At 44.1% G+C, this 19,737-nt stretch overlaps 1 protein-coding gene across 1 annotated transcript in view; it reads left to right on the top strand.

The window, feature by feature from the left end:
* LOC123768915 (actin-binding protein IPP) overlaps nucleotides 1-19,328 on the top strand; it is a 37,332-nt gene extending 18,004 nt beyond the window's left edge. Inside the window, exons 6-9 of the mRNA XM_045759726.2 lie at nucleotides 1,849-2,513; nucleotides 10,962-11,202; nucleotides 13,553-13,681; nucleotides 18,254-19,328. Of these exons, the coding sequence (XP_045615682.1) occupies nucleotides 1,849-2,513; nucleotides 10,962-11,202; nucleotides 13,553-13,681; nucleotides 18,254-18,358 (1,140 nt within the window). The 3' untranslated portion in view covers nucleotides 18,359-19,328. The remainder of the gene's footprint in view (nucleotides 1-1,848; nucleotides 2,514-10,961; nucleotides 11,203-13,552; nucleotides 13,682-18,253) is intronic.
* The last annotated feature ends 409 nt before the right edge of the window (nucleotides 19,329-19,737 follow it).

Raw genomic sequence — 19,737 nt, forward strand, 5'->3', positions numbered from 1 at the left:
ATATGACCTGGATTGTACCTGGATGGGGTTCTGAGGGTTCTTTTTCTCCCCAAGCCCGGCCCAGGACCAGGCTTGACTTGTGAGAGCTTGGTCCACCAGGCTATTGCTTGGAGTGACCTGCAGGCCCACATATCCACCACAGCCTGGTTGGTCTGGCACTTTTTGAAGAAAACTATCTAGCCTGTTAGTTTTCATAACTAGTCTGCATATGAAAACTATCACGTTTTCTCTTGAAGGTGTCCACGTTTGTTTTGGCAATATTTCTTATACTCGCTGGGAGTATGTTGAACAACCATGGACCTCTGATGTTCATACAGTGTTCTCTTATTGTGCCTATGGCACCCGTGCTCTTCACTGGTTCTATTCTGTATTTTTTCCATATCATTCACTCTAGTATGTTATTTCACTGTGTAGATTTTGGGATTTGACCCTCCAGCAGTTTCCATGTACAGTATATATTATTTAATATCTCTCTCATCTGCTTTCTAGGGGGTACATTTGGAGAGCTTTGAGATGATCCCAATAATTAGGTGTGTTACCGCATCTGACACATATAATTATTTCTTAAATGGGGGGAATTGTGCATGGTCTGGTGGGTGGAGAAGTAAATGTACCCAGTGGGTGAGAGTAGTGAGAATAACACCGCTCTCGCTAACACTAATGACTACTCGGTAGTCATTATTAAAGGACGGAAGAAGGGGGGTTATCTTGAGGTTATCTTGAGATGATTTCGGGGCTTTAGTGTCCCCGCGGCCCGGTCCTCGACCAGGCCTCCACCCCCAGGAAGCAGCCCGTGACAGCTGACTAACACCCAGGTACCTATTTACTGCTAGGTAACAGGGGCATTCAGGGTGAAAGAAACTATGCCCATTTGTTTCTGCCTCGTGCGGGAATCGAACCCGCGCCACAGAATTACGAGTCCTGTGCGCTATCCACCAGGCTACGAGGCCCCTATTCAGGGGGGGGGAAGGGACCCAGGGGGAGATGGGGGAAGCAGGGGCAAAGGGTAGATATAGGCTGGGAGAGACCAGGAATAAGAGTCGGGTAGAATGAAAGGAAGAATGAAGTGGGGGACCAAGGGGGATGGGTATGTGGGCCTCAAGGGAAGATGGGGAGAAGGGGTATATCTGACTGCTCAAAGTTAGAGGGAAGATGGGGGGAGGGAAGGGAGAAGGGAGGAAAAATGGGGGAGATTAGAAGAAAGAGTGGGAGAGGGGAACATGCAGGAAAAGAGGGTAAAAGGGAAGGAATATGGTGGAGGTGAGGGAAGATAGGGGATATGGGGAGAGGGGAAAAGAAGAGGGGTGGGAATAGAGGAGTCAAGGGGGGGGGGAAGAAGAGTATCCCCGGCGCCTGCAGGTATCAACCCCCCCCCCATCCCCCCCGCCTCCCCTTTCCTTCCCAGTTGGGCAAAGTATAAGCTGGCGAAGTTTAGTTTCAGGAAGAATATGGGAAGTATTGGTTTGGTAACGGAGTGGTAGACAAGTGGGATAAGATGCTGGCCAATATCAGAGGGTGTTTGATCTAGACCGCTGAAACGCTGCGCGTACTAGTGGCTTTACAAGATTGTAATTACAGTACTATATTATGTATCCTCACAATCCCAATGTACCTTCTTGTATATATATATATATATATATATATATATATAAATAAATAAATAAAATAAATAAATAAATAAATAAAAGATAGGCACATCAGAGAGTGGACTAACAGCTCTGATGTGGTGACTTACTATTACAGTTCTTATTTCTATAAAAGTTTTTATGTAACAAACTTACAAATTTCTTGTAATTGCTCAATTAGTATAAATAAAAAAATTACTTAAATGCATAATTTTGTTTTCAGGTATTTTCTGCTGCCATTCGATGGATCGGGCAAGACATAACAACTAGAAGGCGTTATGTTTTTGAAATTTTAAATCAAGTTAGACTTCCTTTAATTCCAAGTAAACTTCTTGAGAAATCAATCAATGAGTGTTGTGATATCAGTCTGAAGGTGGCCCTAAGAAGTATACAGAAAGACCTGTTAAGCAAAAGGGGAAGTTTGGTTCCTTTGTATGTTCAGCCTAGAATTTGTGCACGAAAGAAAATTTATGTTATTGGTGGATCCAAGAGAGAACTTATTAGTTCATGGACCAGGTCTGAGTGTACATTTGAAAGTGTCGAGTGTTTTGATACCTTTAGAAAGGAATGGCAGAAAGTATGCCCTATGGAGATAGGAAGGATTTTACCTGGAATTGCTGTACTAAATGGGAGAATATTTGTCGTGGGAGGGGAACAAGAGTCTCAAATTTTGGCAAATGGTGAAGTATACGATCCTCAGGAAGATATGTGGACAAATATATCTTCAATGGTAATCCCAAGGTGTGAATTTGGTCTTTGTGCTCATGAAGGCTACCTCTATGCCTTTGGTGGATGGGTGGGAGAAGATATTGGAGGAACCATTGAAAGATACGATCCTATTGCAGACGAGTGGAGATTAGAATCAAATATGCCAGAAGCTAGATTTAGGTGAGTACATTTAAGCCGTTTTCAATTTCCCAGTTATTGGCAAGAATTTCAAAATTTTTGTGTAGTTGTAATATTATTTTATAAGGCAAAATAAAAATTAATGTTTACAGTGCATCTCTTAACTGTTGGTGTCAGAATTTGGTTTTAGTCACTGCAATTTTTTGTAAGTATGTATGTGATACTTTAAAAAGAAATACAATTGTACAACTGAAATTTGAACAAAATTTCCTGCAGTGTTCCCTCCTCCATTGTTGTTGCCCATTTGTTCCTTTTCCATGGGTACATGGCTTCAGGGAGCCAGAAGAGGCTACTCCCAGAATCAAGAGTTGAATGTAATGAATTGCCACTTTCTATATGAGCCTTGATGGCTCCCTGACACCCTTCTTTCCTGCAGGATATGGGGGAGGGGGGGTGTTTCTATCATCGAACTGAGGGGTGGAGCAGCTGGCTGATATATTCATAGAAATTTGATCATATAGTGCCACAGCTCCCTGCTCCTCTAGAGAGGGCCGGGTTCTGGCTCGTGATCTTCGGTAAACCTAAAAGAACTCTATGGCTGATGACATCTAGTAGTTTGGTACACTATCAGCATAGTAGCTTCAGGGAGCCACTGGGGCTCACCCAGAAATTGGCATTTTATTATATTTAATGCTGGATTTTTCTTAAGGCTATTTTTTTATTGGCTCTTGTCTCCTGCTGTAGGCTTAGGGAGCTTCAGCTCTTCTATAGAGGCTTGTGTTGTGTTCTTTTGGCCTGGGTGGTTGGTTTGTTCATTTGCAGCCTTCTCCGAGTCAGTGGGCCTCCAAAAGGATTCTTTTCTTGGTTCTGCTGGGAGTGCATCATTTGTTGTCTAATGGCTCACATTTCTAAGGTCATCCACAGTGTAATTTAATCTAGCCAGCCTCCAGTCTACACTTAGGCCCATGCTGTTGGCTGATATGTGGCTTTGGCCACTGTCTTCTCTAGCATGTCTTGGGCTGATGTTCACAGTTGGGGGTTCTGGCATTCTAACAAGGTTCTAGTGGCCCAGTATTTAGTCAATGTGTCTGATTCTAATCAGTCATGTGTTGCCTTGGATCATGTTTCCTAGCTTGATTTCTTCTCTTTGTCCTAGTGTCTGCTACCTCTCCTAAATCCTAGTAGGTCCTGTTTTTGTTCCGTGTGGTTAGTTAGCTTTAAGGAGCCACTGGGTGATCCCTCCATAAAGCCAGCATTGAATGTATTGAAATGCCTCTTTCTGGAAGAGCCCCTGTGGCTCCATGATTTCCCTTCTCCCCTTCCAAATTCGTCGGTTCATTGTGGGTTGCTCATCAACTCCAGAAGTGAGGTATTGATGCGATTAAAGAGCTGGTGCGGGCCTGCCTAGTAGTAGTAATTAGTACAATGAGTTTTGAGCTAGTTGTAGTGAATCCTTTGTGGTGTGTGAATCATTTGTGAAATTGTTTGGTGGTTTTGAGACTTCATTTTCTGTGAACCCTCTAGATGTCTGTACTCGCCTATTTGTACTCGGCTAGTTTTGCTAGCTCAGGTTGAGCTTTGCCTCTAGTCCTGAATCTCAACTGTCAATCAACTGGTAATTATCTAAGTGTAATTACAGGATGAGAGCAACGTTCATGGCTATAATGGATGATAGAGTACGCCCAGTACTCTTTGTCGTATAGAGCTTTGAAAATACTGACAGATTTGGCCTCCACACCACCTCACTTAACTTGTTGCAAAAGAAAATTTTCTAATAATTTTTCGGCACCTTTGTTTCTTTAGCTCGAATCAGTGTCTGCTTGTTCGTGAAGTTGCTGGTTTCAGGAATTCCTCTTAGTCAATTTGGTCGATTCTTGTTAGTATTTTGAAAGTGGTGGTCATATCACTTCTCTTTCTTCTAACTTCTAGGTTTGGCATGTTTAATCCCCAAACTGCACAAAACGTCATATGAAGTGTGACATTGAGCTCAGTTTTTTAAATTTTCTGAAACTCTTTCAAATGTTTTGTGCATAATCTACTAGGCAAATGCTCCAACTTTGTCTAAATGATAACACTGTAACTTGGAAAACAAGAAAATAAAAAATAATTTGAATACTAAAAACTTCAGATATTGAAATCAGCTGCAAAGATATAAAATATCACCAATTGTTCATTTGGTGTTATAATCTCAGAATAGCATATGATTTTCATTTTCGTATATTTAGAATATAGGTTTTTGGTATAGTTTACTGTAAAAAAAATTGTCAATATGGCATTTGAAATATGCGCAAATTTAAACAAATTTTTTTAATTCGAAACGTTTAGAGTTTATGAAAAATCAATTCTATAGGGATTGTAGAACAGACAGCTGTGCACACTATATGTAAAAATGGAGAGAATCGGTCAGAAACTAGATTTTTGGATACTGAAGTAAGTTGAAATTCTAGTTTAGATATAATTGAAGTTATCGACAATGAATAAGGCAACAACTAATTCATGAATTTACTTGTATGTTTTAATAAACATTCTTTGGCATTCGTACTTGAATATGTGAAAGTTGTAGGTTAATATACTTTACATAAGTTAAAAGGCCCTAATCTGGTCCCTAATCATCAAAACAACCTAAAGAAACAAGGAAAATAGTTTGACATCTGTGAAAAAAATCAGCCAAAAAAATTCAAAGTCCCAAGTTCTGAGAGGTGTAACTGATTAATCTCCTCATAGCTCATGTTGCTCAGTTCCAGAAGACATTTTGTAGTATGCCATTGCACCTTTTCCAGTTTCCTTATGTGCTTCTTGAGATTTGGGCACTGTACAACAGCTGCATATTCCAGTTTTGGTCTCACAAGTCATGAACAGTTTCTTTAGTATTTCACCATCCATATGATTAAAAGCAAGTCTGAAGTTAGAAAGTGACGCATACGCTCCTCTCACAATGTTCTTTATTTGTTCCTCTGGCGACAGCGTACTATCCAAAACTGCCCTCAAGTCTCGTTGTATATTCCGTAATTCCTTTCCACATAATTTGCGAGTTGTATGTGTGGTCTATTATCACAGATTCCACATTACATAACATGGCATTTATTCACACTGAATTCCATTTGCCACTTGACACTCCAAGCACTTGTTTTACTAGATCAATTTGAAGGACATGACAAACATCTACATTCCTATCTTCCCCAGTAGCTTATCATCATTTGCAAACATATTCATATAATTCTATATTCCTTCTGGTAGATCGTTTATGTAGACGATGAACATTACTGGTGCAAGACCTGAACCCTTGAGGTTATCTTGAGATGATTTTGGGGCTTAGTGTCCTGCGGCCCGGTCCGCGACCAGGCCTCCACCCCCAGGAAGCAGCCTGTGACAGCTGACTAACACCCAGGTACCTATTTTACTGCTAGGTAACAGGGGCATAGGGTGAAAGAAACTCTGCCCTTTGTTTCTTGCCGGCGCCCGGGATTGAACCCAGGACCACAGGATCACGTGTCCAGTGTTCTGTTCGCTCAGATGCCGGCTCCCAGAGTACCCTGTGGTAATCTGCTATTAACACTCCTCCAGTCAGATACATCATATCTGATTACTGCCCTCATCTGTCTGTCAATTAGAATTTTTTTTGTCCATGTTAGAAGTCTCCCTGTCACCCCTCCAGCATGTTCCAGTTTCCGGAACAACCTCTTGTGTGGGATTCTGTCAAAAGCCTTTTCTGTGGGGAGCCCCTACGGCTCCCTGGAGCTTATCGGGCTCCAGCCTAGTGGACCAAACTCTCACAAGTCAAGCCTAGCCTAGGGCCGGGTTTGGGGAGTAGAACAACTCCCAGAACCCCATCAACCAGGTATCAACCAGGCTAATGTATGTTATATTAGACCAGGACATTAGCTAAGGAGTTCAGACCTACCAGGGACCAACGCCAGAACCTGGCCCCTTCAGAGAGGTTTCAGGGAGCAATGGCCCTGGAAAACCCCCTTGTGGTTGGGGTTTTCCTTATCTGCCATCGACCGGGGTTAGGCACCCAGAAAGGTAGGCATAACAAAACAAACCCCACATTGTAAAAAACTAAAACAAAAAACTGAACAGAGAGGTAGAAACTCCCTACAATCCCAAGGAAACAAGCAAACATCACACTTTACTGCCGCGCCGATCGTCTGCGTAGCCTTCCCCGCGCCGGCTGCCTAGCATCAGTTCGTAAGCTAATGTCAGCCGGGATAGACACTTCTCTGGCCTCAGTTTCCTAGGTGATGGTTGCCTTGTATGGCGTTCACTGCCGTGTGTTGTGTTGTGCGGTGGCCAGGTGTTCCTCATCAGAGCCGGGGCTGCATGCACTTAGGGGCTTCCTTCCCTAAGTGCCCTGTGAGTACTGCGTGACAGGATTATCTTCTCTGGGGCATTCGGGAACCATTCCCGTAGAGGTTCTTTCGGCTCAGCATTTGCCGTGCCCTTGGGGCCAGCTGGGGCTTGGGGCCCTTGTTTAGCCTTGGGTAGGGACTGGTATTGTACTGATTAGGGCGTCAAGGTGTTGCGTGATCTGCCACCTAAGCGGCGACCGGTTCCTGTTGCCTCTGGAGACGGTGTACTTTTGCGGGATTTTTCTTTTGTTTTTATTTTCTTTTGCCTGGTGGGGGTCTGCCCAGTGTGGCTATAGTTCCACTGGTAGTGTTTGGTGGCCCTCTGTTAGGCGCCCGCGATTGTACACGTAGCAGGGGTTTTCAGTGTTGTTCTCTATCCCCTTGTTATTTTTGGGTTTCTTAATCGATTATCAACACCTTGCCCAGGCTTTCCGTAGTTGTTACCCCTACGAGCCCTGGAATCCCCTGTCGGTGCTCGGTGGTCCATTGAATGTGTCTTCTAGGTTCCAACCCATCTTGTACGGGATCGTTGGTTGCTGTGCCCTTGTCTCCGGGTGACAGTCTCCACTTTTACCTCCAGTTATGCTGCCTGTTGGGTCACTGACACCTTGACCTGGAGTCTTGCGAGAGAGATTCTCTGCTTGTTCTCCAGTACTCTCCTGATGTTATTGCTGTTCAGAGTACAGGCGGCATCCGTGTTGCAAGCTAGGTTAGGTTGCTGCAACATGCTAGGTAGTTTCCCACTCGGATGCCCCAGGGTTTTGGTTAGGTGTTGTTCGCCCCTTTCCCTCCCTGTTCCCGGCTCCGGACCGTCTGCGGGTTTCGGGGTTGGGGTGGGGTTTAGTTGGGGCCGAGATTCGGGCAATTTCGGGGGCTGCCCCGTTCGGGTTGGGGACGGAGGTTTTCGAGCCTGTTCCTCCTGCCATGGGGTCCGTCTAATTACCACAAGCTACACAAGCTTCACAAAGCTTCCTGGCAATACGTTAATAATGAATAAATATGATATGTTAGGTTAGGTTGACCTAACCCAACCTAACCTAACCAAACCTAACCGACGCTTGGATCGTCGACTTGATTTGGGGTCACCAGCTCTTTATTTTCGTGTAATTTCTTTATAAAAAGATACTTTTTCAGATTAAAATACTGTTTTTTCGTGTTGTACATTCAACACCAACATTATAATGAGTAAATATATCATATTTATTCATTACTAACATATTGCCAGGAAGCTTAGTGAAGCTTGCGTAGCTTGTGGTAGCTTGTGGTAATTAGACGGACCACTGCCAAGGCTTCTGGGTCTTACCAGCGGCCCTTTCTTGCTGCCTTTCCCATGGACTCTTCCTTTTCTTTAAGGGTGGAGGGCTTGGAGGACGTCTGTGCCCCGGGGCCTCTGTTGCGGGTTTCCGGGGCTGTGGGGGTTGCCTGCCAGCCGTTCTGTGGCTGTTTGACCCTGCCGGGGTTTTCTGCTTCTGGGCGGAGTTTTTTGCCCATCCAGTCTGCTTGCTTCCCACTTTGCTGGCGTGTTTTCATATCTTTTGCGTCGGTCACAACCCCCTGTTCTGGTGGCAATTTTCTTCTCCCGGTTTTCCGGCGTGGCCACCAGGGTGGCGTTGCGGTTTGTTTACATGCGCCTGGGTGTGCGAGCGAGCGTTCTTGGGTGAGTTTTTCACCTTCTTTCAGGGGTTTTATTCTCCTGTTGTCATTTCTTTGCTTTTCTGGTGTTTTCTGCCCGTTTTCTGCTCCTCTGGGAACATTTGAGATGATTTTACACGGGGTTTTCCATTTTGTCTGTTTTGGGTCTGGGCCCTAGGGTTTGGGTTCAGTGTCCCTGACTGTTATGCTTGCTCCCACACCTTGTCCCTCGGTTTTTGGTCCGTTTTGACCGTTTCCCTTGGGGTTCTGTCTGGGGGCTTTGCTTTGCCTTTCTGTGGTGTATATCCGCCGGCAAATATGGTGGTTTGGGCTCCCCCTGGTTCGATTCTGGGTTCCTTTGGGTTCTTTGGTTTCGTTCCGGAGGTTTCTTCCTCTTGGGCTTCCTTTGTGGGTTCAGGGGGCTTTGTTTTCTCTTGTCTTGTGTTTAACTAGGTATGTGCAGACGTTTTGGAGGCGTATTCTGGTTGGGTGGCAGATTGTCAACCACTCTCTGTGAGAGGGCCGGATAGGCCAAACATAAGTTCAGCGACTGATTGGATCTTTTCGTACACAGCAGTTTCAGCAAAATAGCTTCAGAGAGCCACCAGGGCTCCTCCAGAAAGAGGTGTTTCATTACAGTCAATCCTGGATTTTTATTCAAACTTATTTTACTGTATACTGTACTTGAATTCAGTTATGCCTCTCCTGGTATATAAAATAAAATAAAATATTCAAATTTGTTATTAAAGAATATCGTACTGCTCTTACCATTGGTTATATGTTATGCCTCTCTTACTTCTTGGATGTTTTGCATCTTTAAATATAAACATTATTTCAGCATTTTTTCAGTATTGGCTTATACAGTACACTTTATTTGCTTTAAATGATGATTGTAAATTATTAAGGATCATTACAAGTAATGAAGGCTGAAAGTTGTATACTAAATGTATAGGCTTGATTTATTCTGTAAAAGTTGAGTATACAAATTTCTATATTGCATTCACATTATAACACTAAATGAAGTTTAAGTACATGCTTGACCACCGTGCTGCGCCGAGTTTATTGTGAAATTCCCCGTGTGCATGAAATAAAGTGTTCCCCCCCCATAGATCTTTTATCTTCATGAAATGATAAATTCCCTCCTTGAACATGTCTAAGTAAAAATAAATACCAAATTCCACTTACTTTGTGGGGACGTGGACAAGGTGCACTGTGATCTCATCAGGGCCTGGTCGCCCGTGCATGACACGCCCAGACACGGTCGCACGGGCCATTCAAGCACCGGGTGTTGCCAAAAATATATTTTCAATTATTTGTTCAATGTATTTCCAATGCGGTTTTATTTGTATTTTTTATCGTATATGATGCATATACGTGTCCTTTACAATATGTATACAGTAGAACGTTCATAATGTTCCATGGAACTGTTATACACGTGTCAGTAATGTGTCCACAATAAATGTTTATTGTCGCAATGTTACTTGTTAAAAATCCACAAAAATTACACTATGAACAGTTTCACACACTATTTACACAATAACACACTGCATTACACACTCAGTACTATGGAGGTGAGTAATAATCAACGAAGTAGCCCCATGGTACACAGCGCGACTTCGCTCTCGTTGCACCAGGTACAGATAAATTTTCGCTTCCCGTTTCTTCATTCTGTGTGCTTGCAAATAACGCACTCACGTACACCCTTGGCTTTAGTACTTGTAGGTTGTATGTAGCCAAGCTTGTAAAGCATAAAGTAATATTGAAAAGATTATAGGAAAAGATAAATTTGTAAGATCTTGAAAAGATCACTTTGTATGGTCCCTCATAGGAAGAGATTCAGCTTGCCTCAAAGAGTGTCTGTCAGTCAGGAAGAGATTCAGGTATTCTTGAAAATATCTATGGAAAACACCACCATGGAAGCCGCTAACACTGTTCATCTATGCTACTTATATCAGATGCATCATCACTGAACGCAGAAAATGATTCATCTATGTATCATCTAAATAAACTGAAGATAGCATAGGATTTCAAGGGTGACGCTCAGAGCTACAACTGGATGCGCTCGCTGTATCATCCTCATAGGTGCTCTATCACTTGCATCCGACCTTTGTGTTAAGTCCTTACTGCACCTAGCTTCACCAATATTATGACCCTTATGTTCTTCAAACAATAAGGTTTGAATTTCACCGACAGAGTGTTATCTTTCAATACCGTGTCGGACAGGTGTTTGGGAGCCAGAGGCGCGTGTGCCACCCATGGTTGCTCATTCAGTACTAACCCAGCCAGCAGCCCTAGGGCATTATGGGTATTTTTTCCAAGATGGCTGCCTCTCACTGGAGGTCTTAAGAGTCCATTTCGTACACAACCAACCTTGCACACATTTAGAATGGGTACGGAAAAATCAAAAAGAGTTTTCGTGGTTGATGCAGTTTCCTGCTGACCGAGAATACTTGGTTGGCGCAGTTAAGTAGTTAAACTCCATCTTTAGAGTTCTTGTTTTTCTTTTCAGTATGGGCGTAGTAGAACATCAAGGACTTATTTACATCGTCGGTGGTTGTACACACAGCCAGCGACACTTGCATGACCTTCTCTGCTATAACCCAGTGACTGGAGAGTGGCAGAATCTGGCACCAATGCTAACTCCACGCAGTCAGATGGGGGTTGCTGTTTTAGACGGCTTCTTGTATGTAGTTGGCGGCACCAATAGGCATAATGTACTCACATCGGTGGAAAGATACTCATTTGAACAGGTGAGATCATTCAATACCTGTAAAGCTGTATGAACAGTGTAATTGTTATTATGCTCAAATATATTTTGGTAATGCAAAACAATGAAATAAAATATTATAATTCATGAGTTTTGTATTTGGAAAAGTTTTTTATTGACTTTCATTACATTAATAATAATTTTGGGATTTGTTTTTCTTGATCATTTTCTTTAAAATGTTCACACACTTGAACTTTTTCATGTAGGACAATGATTTTCTGTCCGCTTCTTCCTTTTCACTTCTTGTTCCTGAGAATGTTGTGGATTAGTTTTTTCCTCGACAGTGGCTTCATGCCATCCTCTCTCTTCATTTGTTGTGTAGGCAGGGTTCTCTTCCTCTTTCCTAGATGTGGTATGGTGGGGCCAGAGTTTCTCTTACTGCTGGTCAGGGTTGACCCTCATTGGAGCCGGATTCTTGGTCGTACTGTAGATGCTTCATGTGGCTGATTCCTCCTCTGCTCATTGGTGGCACTCTTGCTCCCCTAGATACTGCTGTTTGTGGTTCGTACTGGCCCTTTTTTGTGGTTCATCTCTTTGATAGGGTTGTGTGGGGCAGTTCATCTGGTTTGCCAACTCCTGTTCCCACTATTTGAGAGTTTTTGGGGCTGTATCTTGAGGCCTTTAGTGAAGTTGGTCATTCCTTCTCCCTTCAGGGGGTCAGGGCTTTTGGGGTAGGCCTCTTCCCCTCAAATCTGTCAGGTCTTTGTTGAGTATAGGGCTCCTGGTATGGTTGAAATGACACTTTTTCTGGGGTTGTCTCGTCTCTTCCTGTTCCTGAAATGAGACTCGGTGGAGCTCCGCTTAATTCTCAATCTTTTTGGGGTTTCACACGTTCATCCCCTGCCCCACTTTCCGCATGTCCACTCTGGCTGGCTGAATGTTCATCCACCTTCATGCATGACCACTGGCAGCCAGCCAGCCAGCCAACCAGTGATCTGCCTGCCCAGCATTGTAATGCCTATGGGTTACGTCATATAGTCCCATATAAGTTGTTAAATCCTTACTTTCTGGTAAAAATGAATCTGCTATTTATCAAATGAGGTATGTTGTTGATTGATGCTTGGTTTGTCCAGCTGGAGGTGTATCACTTGTGTCCAATGACAGTTCTTCACTGCTACCTACAGGTCGCCAATTTTGTTTCGGTGGATGCCATGTTGGTTGACCATTTCCCAGGTCCCTTGTTATAAGGCTGTTATATCCCAGATCGTCAGCAGTGTTATAAAATCTAGACAGCCTGCTGTCTGCACTTGGTCTCATGATGTTCACAAGTATGCTGTTTTGGTTGGCATCTTCTCGAACATGTCTTGGGCTCATGTTTGGGGCTGAGTTTTTTTGTGGCCCAGTGTTTAAGTAATGTTCCTGGTCCCAGTTAGTTATGAGTTGCTTTGGTCTGTGTCTCATTGCCTGAATTCTCTTTCTCATCATATTGCATGCAGCTTCTCCTTCCTGGTAAGTTCCGTTTTTGTTCTCTGTGGTTAGCTTCACGGAGCCACAGGGGACTCCCCCAGAAACCTAGCATTAAACATAGTGAAATGGTTTTCTTAGATGAGCTCTAGTGGCTCCATGTCTCCCTCCCTCCATACCAGGTTAGTTGGCTCATCAGTTGGCTGTTCATCAGTTCCAGATCTGATCAATGAGGATGGCTGCACGTGTAAGCTGGGCCACCTTGTGGTGTGGCATTCAGTATTATGAGTTTTGCTCTAATTTTGAATGTTTCTATTGTTCTGTGTGAATCATTTATGGAGTTGTTTGATAGTTTTGAGGCTTTTTCTTGGTTAACTCTCCAGTTGTTTGTAAAGCTTTTAGGTGACTTTCTGGATGCTTTTCCAGTGTGGTAGTAAATTGTTACTTGCTCTCTGTACCTCTGTGAGGAGGATGTCAGGTTTTGGCTCTGGTCAAGGGTAGGCTAAACAGAACTCTGTGTTTGATGTGACCCATTTGCATGCAGCAATCTCGGAGAGATAACTTCAGGGAGCCACCGGGCTCATCCAGAAAGAGGAATTTCATTACATTCAATACTGTGTTTTTTGTATTGTATTTTCTCCTTTTCAGTCAATCTAACTCGTAGGCTAACAAGACTTAGAAATTTTCGTGCTTAGATTTGAAAGGTTTTGAAATCTCCGCATAGTTTTCTTTACATTATGAACAAATTAATTTTGATCATGACTGATAAATCAGTAATGCTAGTATTCACTTAAATAATATTAAGGATTGTGAGTGGACATTGAGCCTAATTGTTTTCTTAGTATTTATTGTGGAAAAAGTAATCATAGTTTTTAAGTTTCACATTTTTTGTATGTACAGTACTAAGCACCACTTACTCTTCTCAACAGGACAAATGGTTTGAGTGTCCACCAATGTCTGTTGGTAGAGCAAGTCCAGCAGTTGCTGCCACAAACTCTCTCTTGTATGTCATAGGTGGTGACCAAACAAGTGAAGTTAATGATTTCTACAGAGCACAGGTAAATTAAAATAAATTGTGTATGCAGGTATATTGCTTGTGATATTAATCCTAAGACAAAATGTAATTTTTGGAATATTAATTGTTAGGAATACTGTGCTAGTAAGTATAGCACTGAAGATAAATGTTTGCAATTTTGAGCTAAACATTATGTACCAAGTACCTTCTTTACTCTTTAGTACTGTATTTATATATGGGACAGTGAAATTAGGGAAGATCATTCAAGTTAACATTATGCAAGCTTGCATTAAAGAAAGTAATTAGGGACATAATCCCTTGAGCTGGATGCCTATTATTCCCTAACAACCTTGTGGCATGATGGCAAAAATTAATTCAAATTTTTAATTTTAATATTCTTAAAATGTTGTTCGCCTGTTCACGGGGAAAAACCCAACGTTGAATGTAATGAAACGCCATTTTCTGGGTGAGACCCGGAGGCTCCCCGAAGCTATACTGGGCAGATGTGTATATATCTGTCATCTACCAGGTCAAGCACCCAGAAAGGTAGGAATCTCAAAACAAACTACAGCTGGTGAAAAATTGCAAACCGAAAGCTGAATAGGCAAGCAGAACTTCCCAATCAGAAAACAAGCAAACAAGCATGATGTCAGACAGCCGCTGTGCTGCTGTTTGCACAACTCCCCCCCTTCCTCCCTGAGAGGGGGAAGGGGGAGCCCCAGGCCCCTCGTGCCAGTTATCCAACCTCAGTTCAGAGGCTGAATATCAACAAATGCAAAAAAAAATTACTGACTGGAGAGAGGTGGGGGGGGGGGATTGTCCCACCATCGTCCCACTCGCAGGTTGGACACCATCACTGAAGCCACCTGATCACTATACAACTAGTGATAAACCCGCATCAAAAAGATCAGACGCGAAGATTGGAGGAGAAGATCGAACCAGCTACGTACCGGACAGGACCGATCTGCTGAAAGAGGTGGAGCCGCGGGTAGACCCTCGGGTTCGGAGTCGGAGCAAGCAGCGCCAGAAATCAAGGCACCAACAGAACTATTCTCTCCTGGTAAGTCTCCAAGCGTACCAGGAACTGGAGCAACAACCGAACTGGGGCAAGAGGTACAGGAAGCCTGACCTAGACCAATCCAGTTGAAAGGCATATACCCTGACAGCCTCACAGTCGGGAATGGACGCTGCATTCACTGGAAGACGCCTTAACCAGGCCGACACAAACGTCCTAGGCACCCGAAAGTCCGGTTGACACCAACGGAACGAGTTGACGTCGACCGTCCATTCAGGTCATCCACCAAGACGTTGGACACTCCCTGGATATGAACTGCCAGGAGAGCCAAACCCCAAGAACTCAGTAGACCAGTCACCCGAAGAGACCACCCCCAAAGAGCCTAGGACCGCATCGAACCCATGCAGTTCAGACAATGAACCACAGGGGAGCAGTCCGAATGGAGCCGGATCATTAATCCCCAAGTGACACGAACCCTCTGAAACGATTGCCACGCCGCTGCAAACTCCTGCGTCGTGCTGTAAGCCCGATGGAAGGATGTACCCCACTGACCCTGGCCGGTCTGGTGAGCACTGGTCACAAAGCCTCAGCCGAGAGATGAGGCATCAGTGAACATATCGAGCGAGGGCTCGGGTAGGCGCCAGGGCACTGAACTCCGAACAACCCAAAGAGGAAGCTGGTGACTCAGCAGCAAAAGCAAGGGCCCCGGGGTTCGAACCCAGAGATCGCGAGAGCGGTGGAAAGCACATCCCCGAAGGAACCAGAACTGCCGCTGAAGCCAGATCTGACTTGACGGGTAGACCAGCATGGCAAAGTTCAGACTCCTGCACAGCAACTTGAACAACTGACGAATGACCCAGGTGTCCTCCAAAAGCAGCTGAAGGCGGGACTGCTGCCGCAGCAATGCAGCTAGAGGGAGAGTTAAAGAAGCGGTCTGAGAGTCCCAGACAAGACCCACTCAAGTCCAAACCTGAGAGCGAACCAAATGGGACTTCCTCCAGTTCACCAAGAACCCGAACCCGACGAGCTGGGAATGATCCAAATCCCTGGCGAGCAGACACTCAGACTGGCTGGAAGCCCAGACCAGCCAGTCATCGAGATAAGCCAAAACCCAAACCCCTAAGGGACACAAACGGGTCATCATGACCCGGGTAAGGCATATGAATCACGCGAGGTGCCAGATTCAGGACGAATGGAAGGCAACGAAAGCAGTAAGCCTGTCACCTCACAATAAAATCTAGCCAGTCCCTGAACCCCAGATGAATTGGGAAGTGCCAATATGCATCCCAGAGGTCCAGGGACACCATCCAGCACCCTTGCTCCAAAAGCCGGGCCAGACCTGGGACAGAGAAGTCATCTGAAAGGAGGGGCAAAAGACCCAGTGGTTCAGATGGGACAAGTCCAGGATGAACTGCAGGATCGCAGTCTCATTTTGGAACTGGAAACAGGCGGGAAACCCACCTGAAGGGATGCCGTCATTTCGACCATGCCCAAGCGAACCCACTCCAGGATGACCTGACAGAGCACAGTGGAAGAGGCCTGTCCCGCCAGCTCCGATATCCTCGAAGGAAGGAGGAGGAGCCATCCAACACCACCGCAAGCCAGAGGAAACGACCCAAAAGGCCCACGAATCATGGGACCAGGCAAGAGCAATCAGCGTGAGCCTCCCCCCCCCCCCCAATCTCCACGTGAATGGGACTGACCGGGAAAGGGCCAACGACCCTTACGAGAGCCTGACCGACGCTCAGAGCGATCGCTCCACAGGAGGGGCCGGCCCCGAATCTGGCACCACTGGCTTATGACAACCAAAAGAACCCTGAACCCTGGCACAACCCTTCTGGGCAGGTCCACCACGGCCCCCACCCCCTCCCGGAGAACCAGCAGGTCCGACATAGGCCGGCAACTAGACGAAGTCGCCTGCAGAAAATGTACCGCTTCAGAGTGCAAACAGCAATGGACAAAAAAGGGACAAAAATCAAAGAGCCAGGGTCCAAGCGGATTCCAAAGAGTGGACAAGTACCACCTGTCGGCAAGCTAGGTGAGAAGTAAAGAACAGACACTGCTTCCTTCAGAATCAGAGCAAACAACTTCAACAAGGCAGCTGACACCCGAGCCTCTAAGGCATGCGCACTGAGCACTGGCCTGGAACCCAGCTCCTCCACATCCTCCTCGAGCTAGTCCGAAGACAGCTCCAGGAGGGAAAGGAAGCGCAAGGCCAAAGCCAAATGCCCACGGGCACGCAAACCCTCAGTGAGCAGCGACCTTCATGCCGAAAGGGAAGGGACAAGCACATGAAGCTGCACCTGGCCGATTTCGCAAGGAAGCACAGGGGGCGAACAAACACGCATTGAGGTGCTTAAACTCGTCCCAAGTCGATTCCCAAAGTGTCTCCTACCAGGTAGATGAGGAGCAGCCATATTGTTGATCAAATGTCGAGGCCTACTCCGTCTACCAGTTAAGCACTCGACTTATAAGTTATTAACTATAATTTAGGCAGTCTAGTGATTACTAGTATATTTAATTAGTTTGACCAGAGTAATAAACGTAATGTTTAAATCAAATCCGAGCCAAAGCTCAACAAGCAGCTGGATGGTCTGAATATTAATTCATAAATGAAATTAAACTAACCTGAGGTTTGTGAGAGTCAAATCAAATAATTCTTTATACAGTCCACTGACTACTTATCAGAATTTTCCCTCATGAGGTAGTTTCATGATGCGTAGATTCACCAAACAATTTCAGTGCTGTGGCTGCCTGCATCATGCTGTGATCATCATAAACAACATTGTGTTCACTGAGAAAATCCACTAGGGCTGTGAGGTGGATGCAAGCCTACGACCCTGGAATTGCCAGTTGCGTACTCTACCACTAGACCACCGTAACATTATTAGAGTAGAGTACGCGACTGGCAATGTCGGGGTCGTAGGTTCGCGTTCACCTCATAGCCCTAGTGGATTTTCTTATTGATATTCTGCATATCATGTTAATGTGATTTCTGTGGGACTGTGTTCACTAATATCTGGACATTGTGCATAGTCTTTATCACAGCCTAGAGCTTCTATGATGCTGTCATCAGAAAATAATAGCAGTTACTTACATACTTTCAAATTTTTAATTGGTGCCATGACCATAAGCTGAACAGTGGTGCTGTTAGCTCATACTGCATACACCACCCTTAGTTGTTTATTTAGTACTAATATCTTCACACCCAGGAAAGTGTCCATGATTTTTTCTTAAAAAAAGCATCTGTTTACTGATGGCCTGAGAAAGCCCATGTGAGCCCTGTATACCTCCAGGACTTTTAAATCTTACACAGTACAGTACTCTATATCATCCCTGTTTGACTTGTGCAGTTTGGTCAGATATGCCAAAAATATTCCTGTATGACTCGCAGTGGAACGGTTAATACTGTATACAAAATTATTTAAATTGTGGGCAATACATACACGTTTGTACCTCACATGCATTATACAATCATGCAAAATGTTTTGAAGCTATAGACTGTAATCTTTGTTTAAGGTTACCATTTGACCTGCACAGTATCACCACTGATACCAAACTCATACTGTATTGCAAATATTTTTTTGCTCCTTTTTGCAGGTAACCATTGCACATGTTGAGTATTATGACCCCAATACTAATCGATGGCTTGACTGTACATCACTGCCCGAGAGTCGATCCGAGGCAGGGGCAGTTGTCATTTGACCCCCTCCTCCTCCACGGCAACCTCCTCGACCTACACGCAGAAGTCGGAAGCCTCAGGATAATGACAACCAAGAGTGTCCACATGTTGTACGAAAAAGGAGCATCAGTCGTCAGTCTCACAGTCCTAGGCAACCAGCCTAGCATTTCTGATTATGTGGACAACACTTACATAGAAAGTACAGTACCTTGAATTTATCACATTTTAGATACGTCATTGTAATGTATTTATTGAAAATGCACTTCTGCAAGGATCACTTGCTGCTGAATGTTAAAAGTAATTCATTTTAATTAAAAAAAAAAATAAGTACTTTCATTATTTGTGAAATTATATCTTGTATATTACATGAATATGTTATAACCCATTATTCAGGACAACTTAAACTGAGTTTTGAAGTTTTCTGTAGGCTCATGCATATCAAAATAACTTTGAGTGTATTACTGAAAATCTGAATATTTTTTGATGGCATGAATTACCTAAATGTTCTGAGAAAAGGAAATAATGGTATTGGAATTGAATAACATTGTTGAATATACTGGTATTGAAAATGATGGAATTGAAATTATGGAATGTGGCAGCAATTTTTGAAATATGTATCTTACAACTCTAAAGCATATCATTCTCCATACTTACTATGCATACAGTGAAGTGGAAACAGAGTCTTGTTTAAATATTTGTTAGGAAGAGCCCTCTTATAATTGTTATGCCTTATACAGTACTATCAATGCTTACGAAAATTGTCAAAAAATAATGAAATTTTCACCTAGTTGCACAAGAGAAAATAAGAAGTTTTCTTGTTAGTATTTAATAGAATACAGTATTTGGATTAACCTGCAGCATGTATTCCTATATTCACATACATATAGATACTCAGTGGGTCTTTGTGGGTTGATCCTTCTTCCTTGGTTTCCTGTTCCAAGGCTTATGTTTCTCAGGTTGTCATTAAGTCCAGTGTCATTAAGTCCAGCCAGTTTGCAGTCTACCCTCGTAGACTGATGATGTCCATAAGTATGCTGTTCTTGCAGGGGTCTTTGCTAAAATGTCCTGGGCTGATATTCTGGCAAGGGGGTTTTGCAGTCATGGTGGCCTGGTATTTAGTTAATATTCCCGGGCCTCATCATACCTGCGTTATCTTGGGTCATCTTTCTTGGCCATATGTCTTAATCTTGATTACCTGTAGTCTCTCCTCCTCTTTGGTAAGCCAGTGGTCTTTCTTATCTGTGGGTTGTTCACTACAGGGAGCCACAAGGGGCTCTTCCCCCCCCCCCCCCAGAACACCAGCATTGAAATGTAATGATGCACCGCTTTCTGGATGTTGAGATCCTTGATTCCCAGTAGATCCTTGATTCCCTTCCAGGCTCATTAGTTTTTGCGCTCTTCA

This window comes from Procambarus clarkii, chromosome 64, assembly GCF_040958095.1.
Source record: "Procambarus clarkii isolate CNS0578487 chromosome 64, FALCON_Pclarkii_2.0, whole genome shotgun sequence".
Lineage (NCBI taxonomy): Eukaryota > Metazoa > Arthropoda > Malacostraca > Decapoda > Cambaridae > Procambarus > Procambarus clarkii.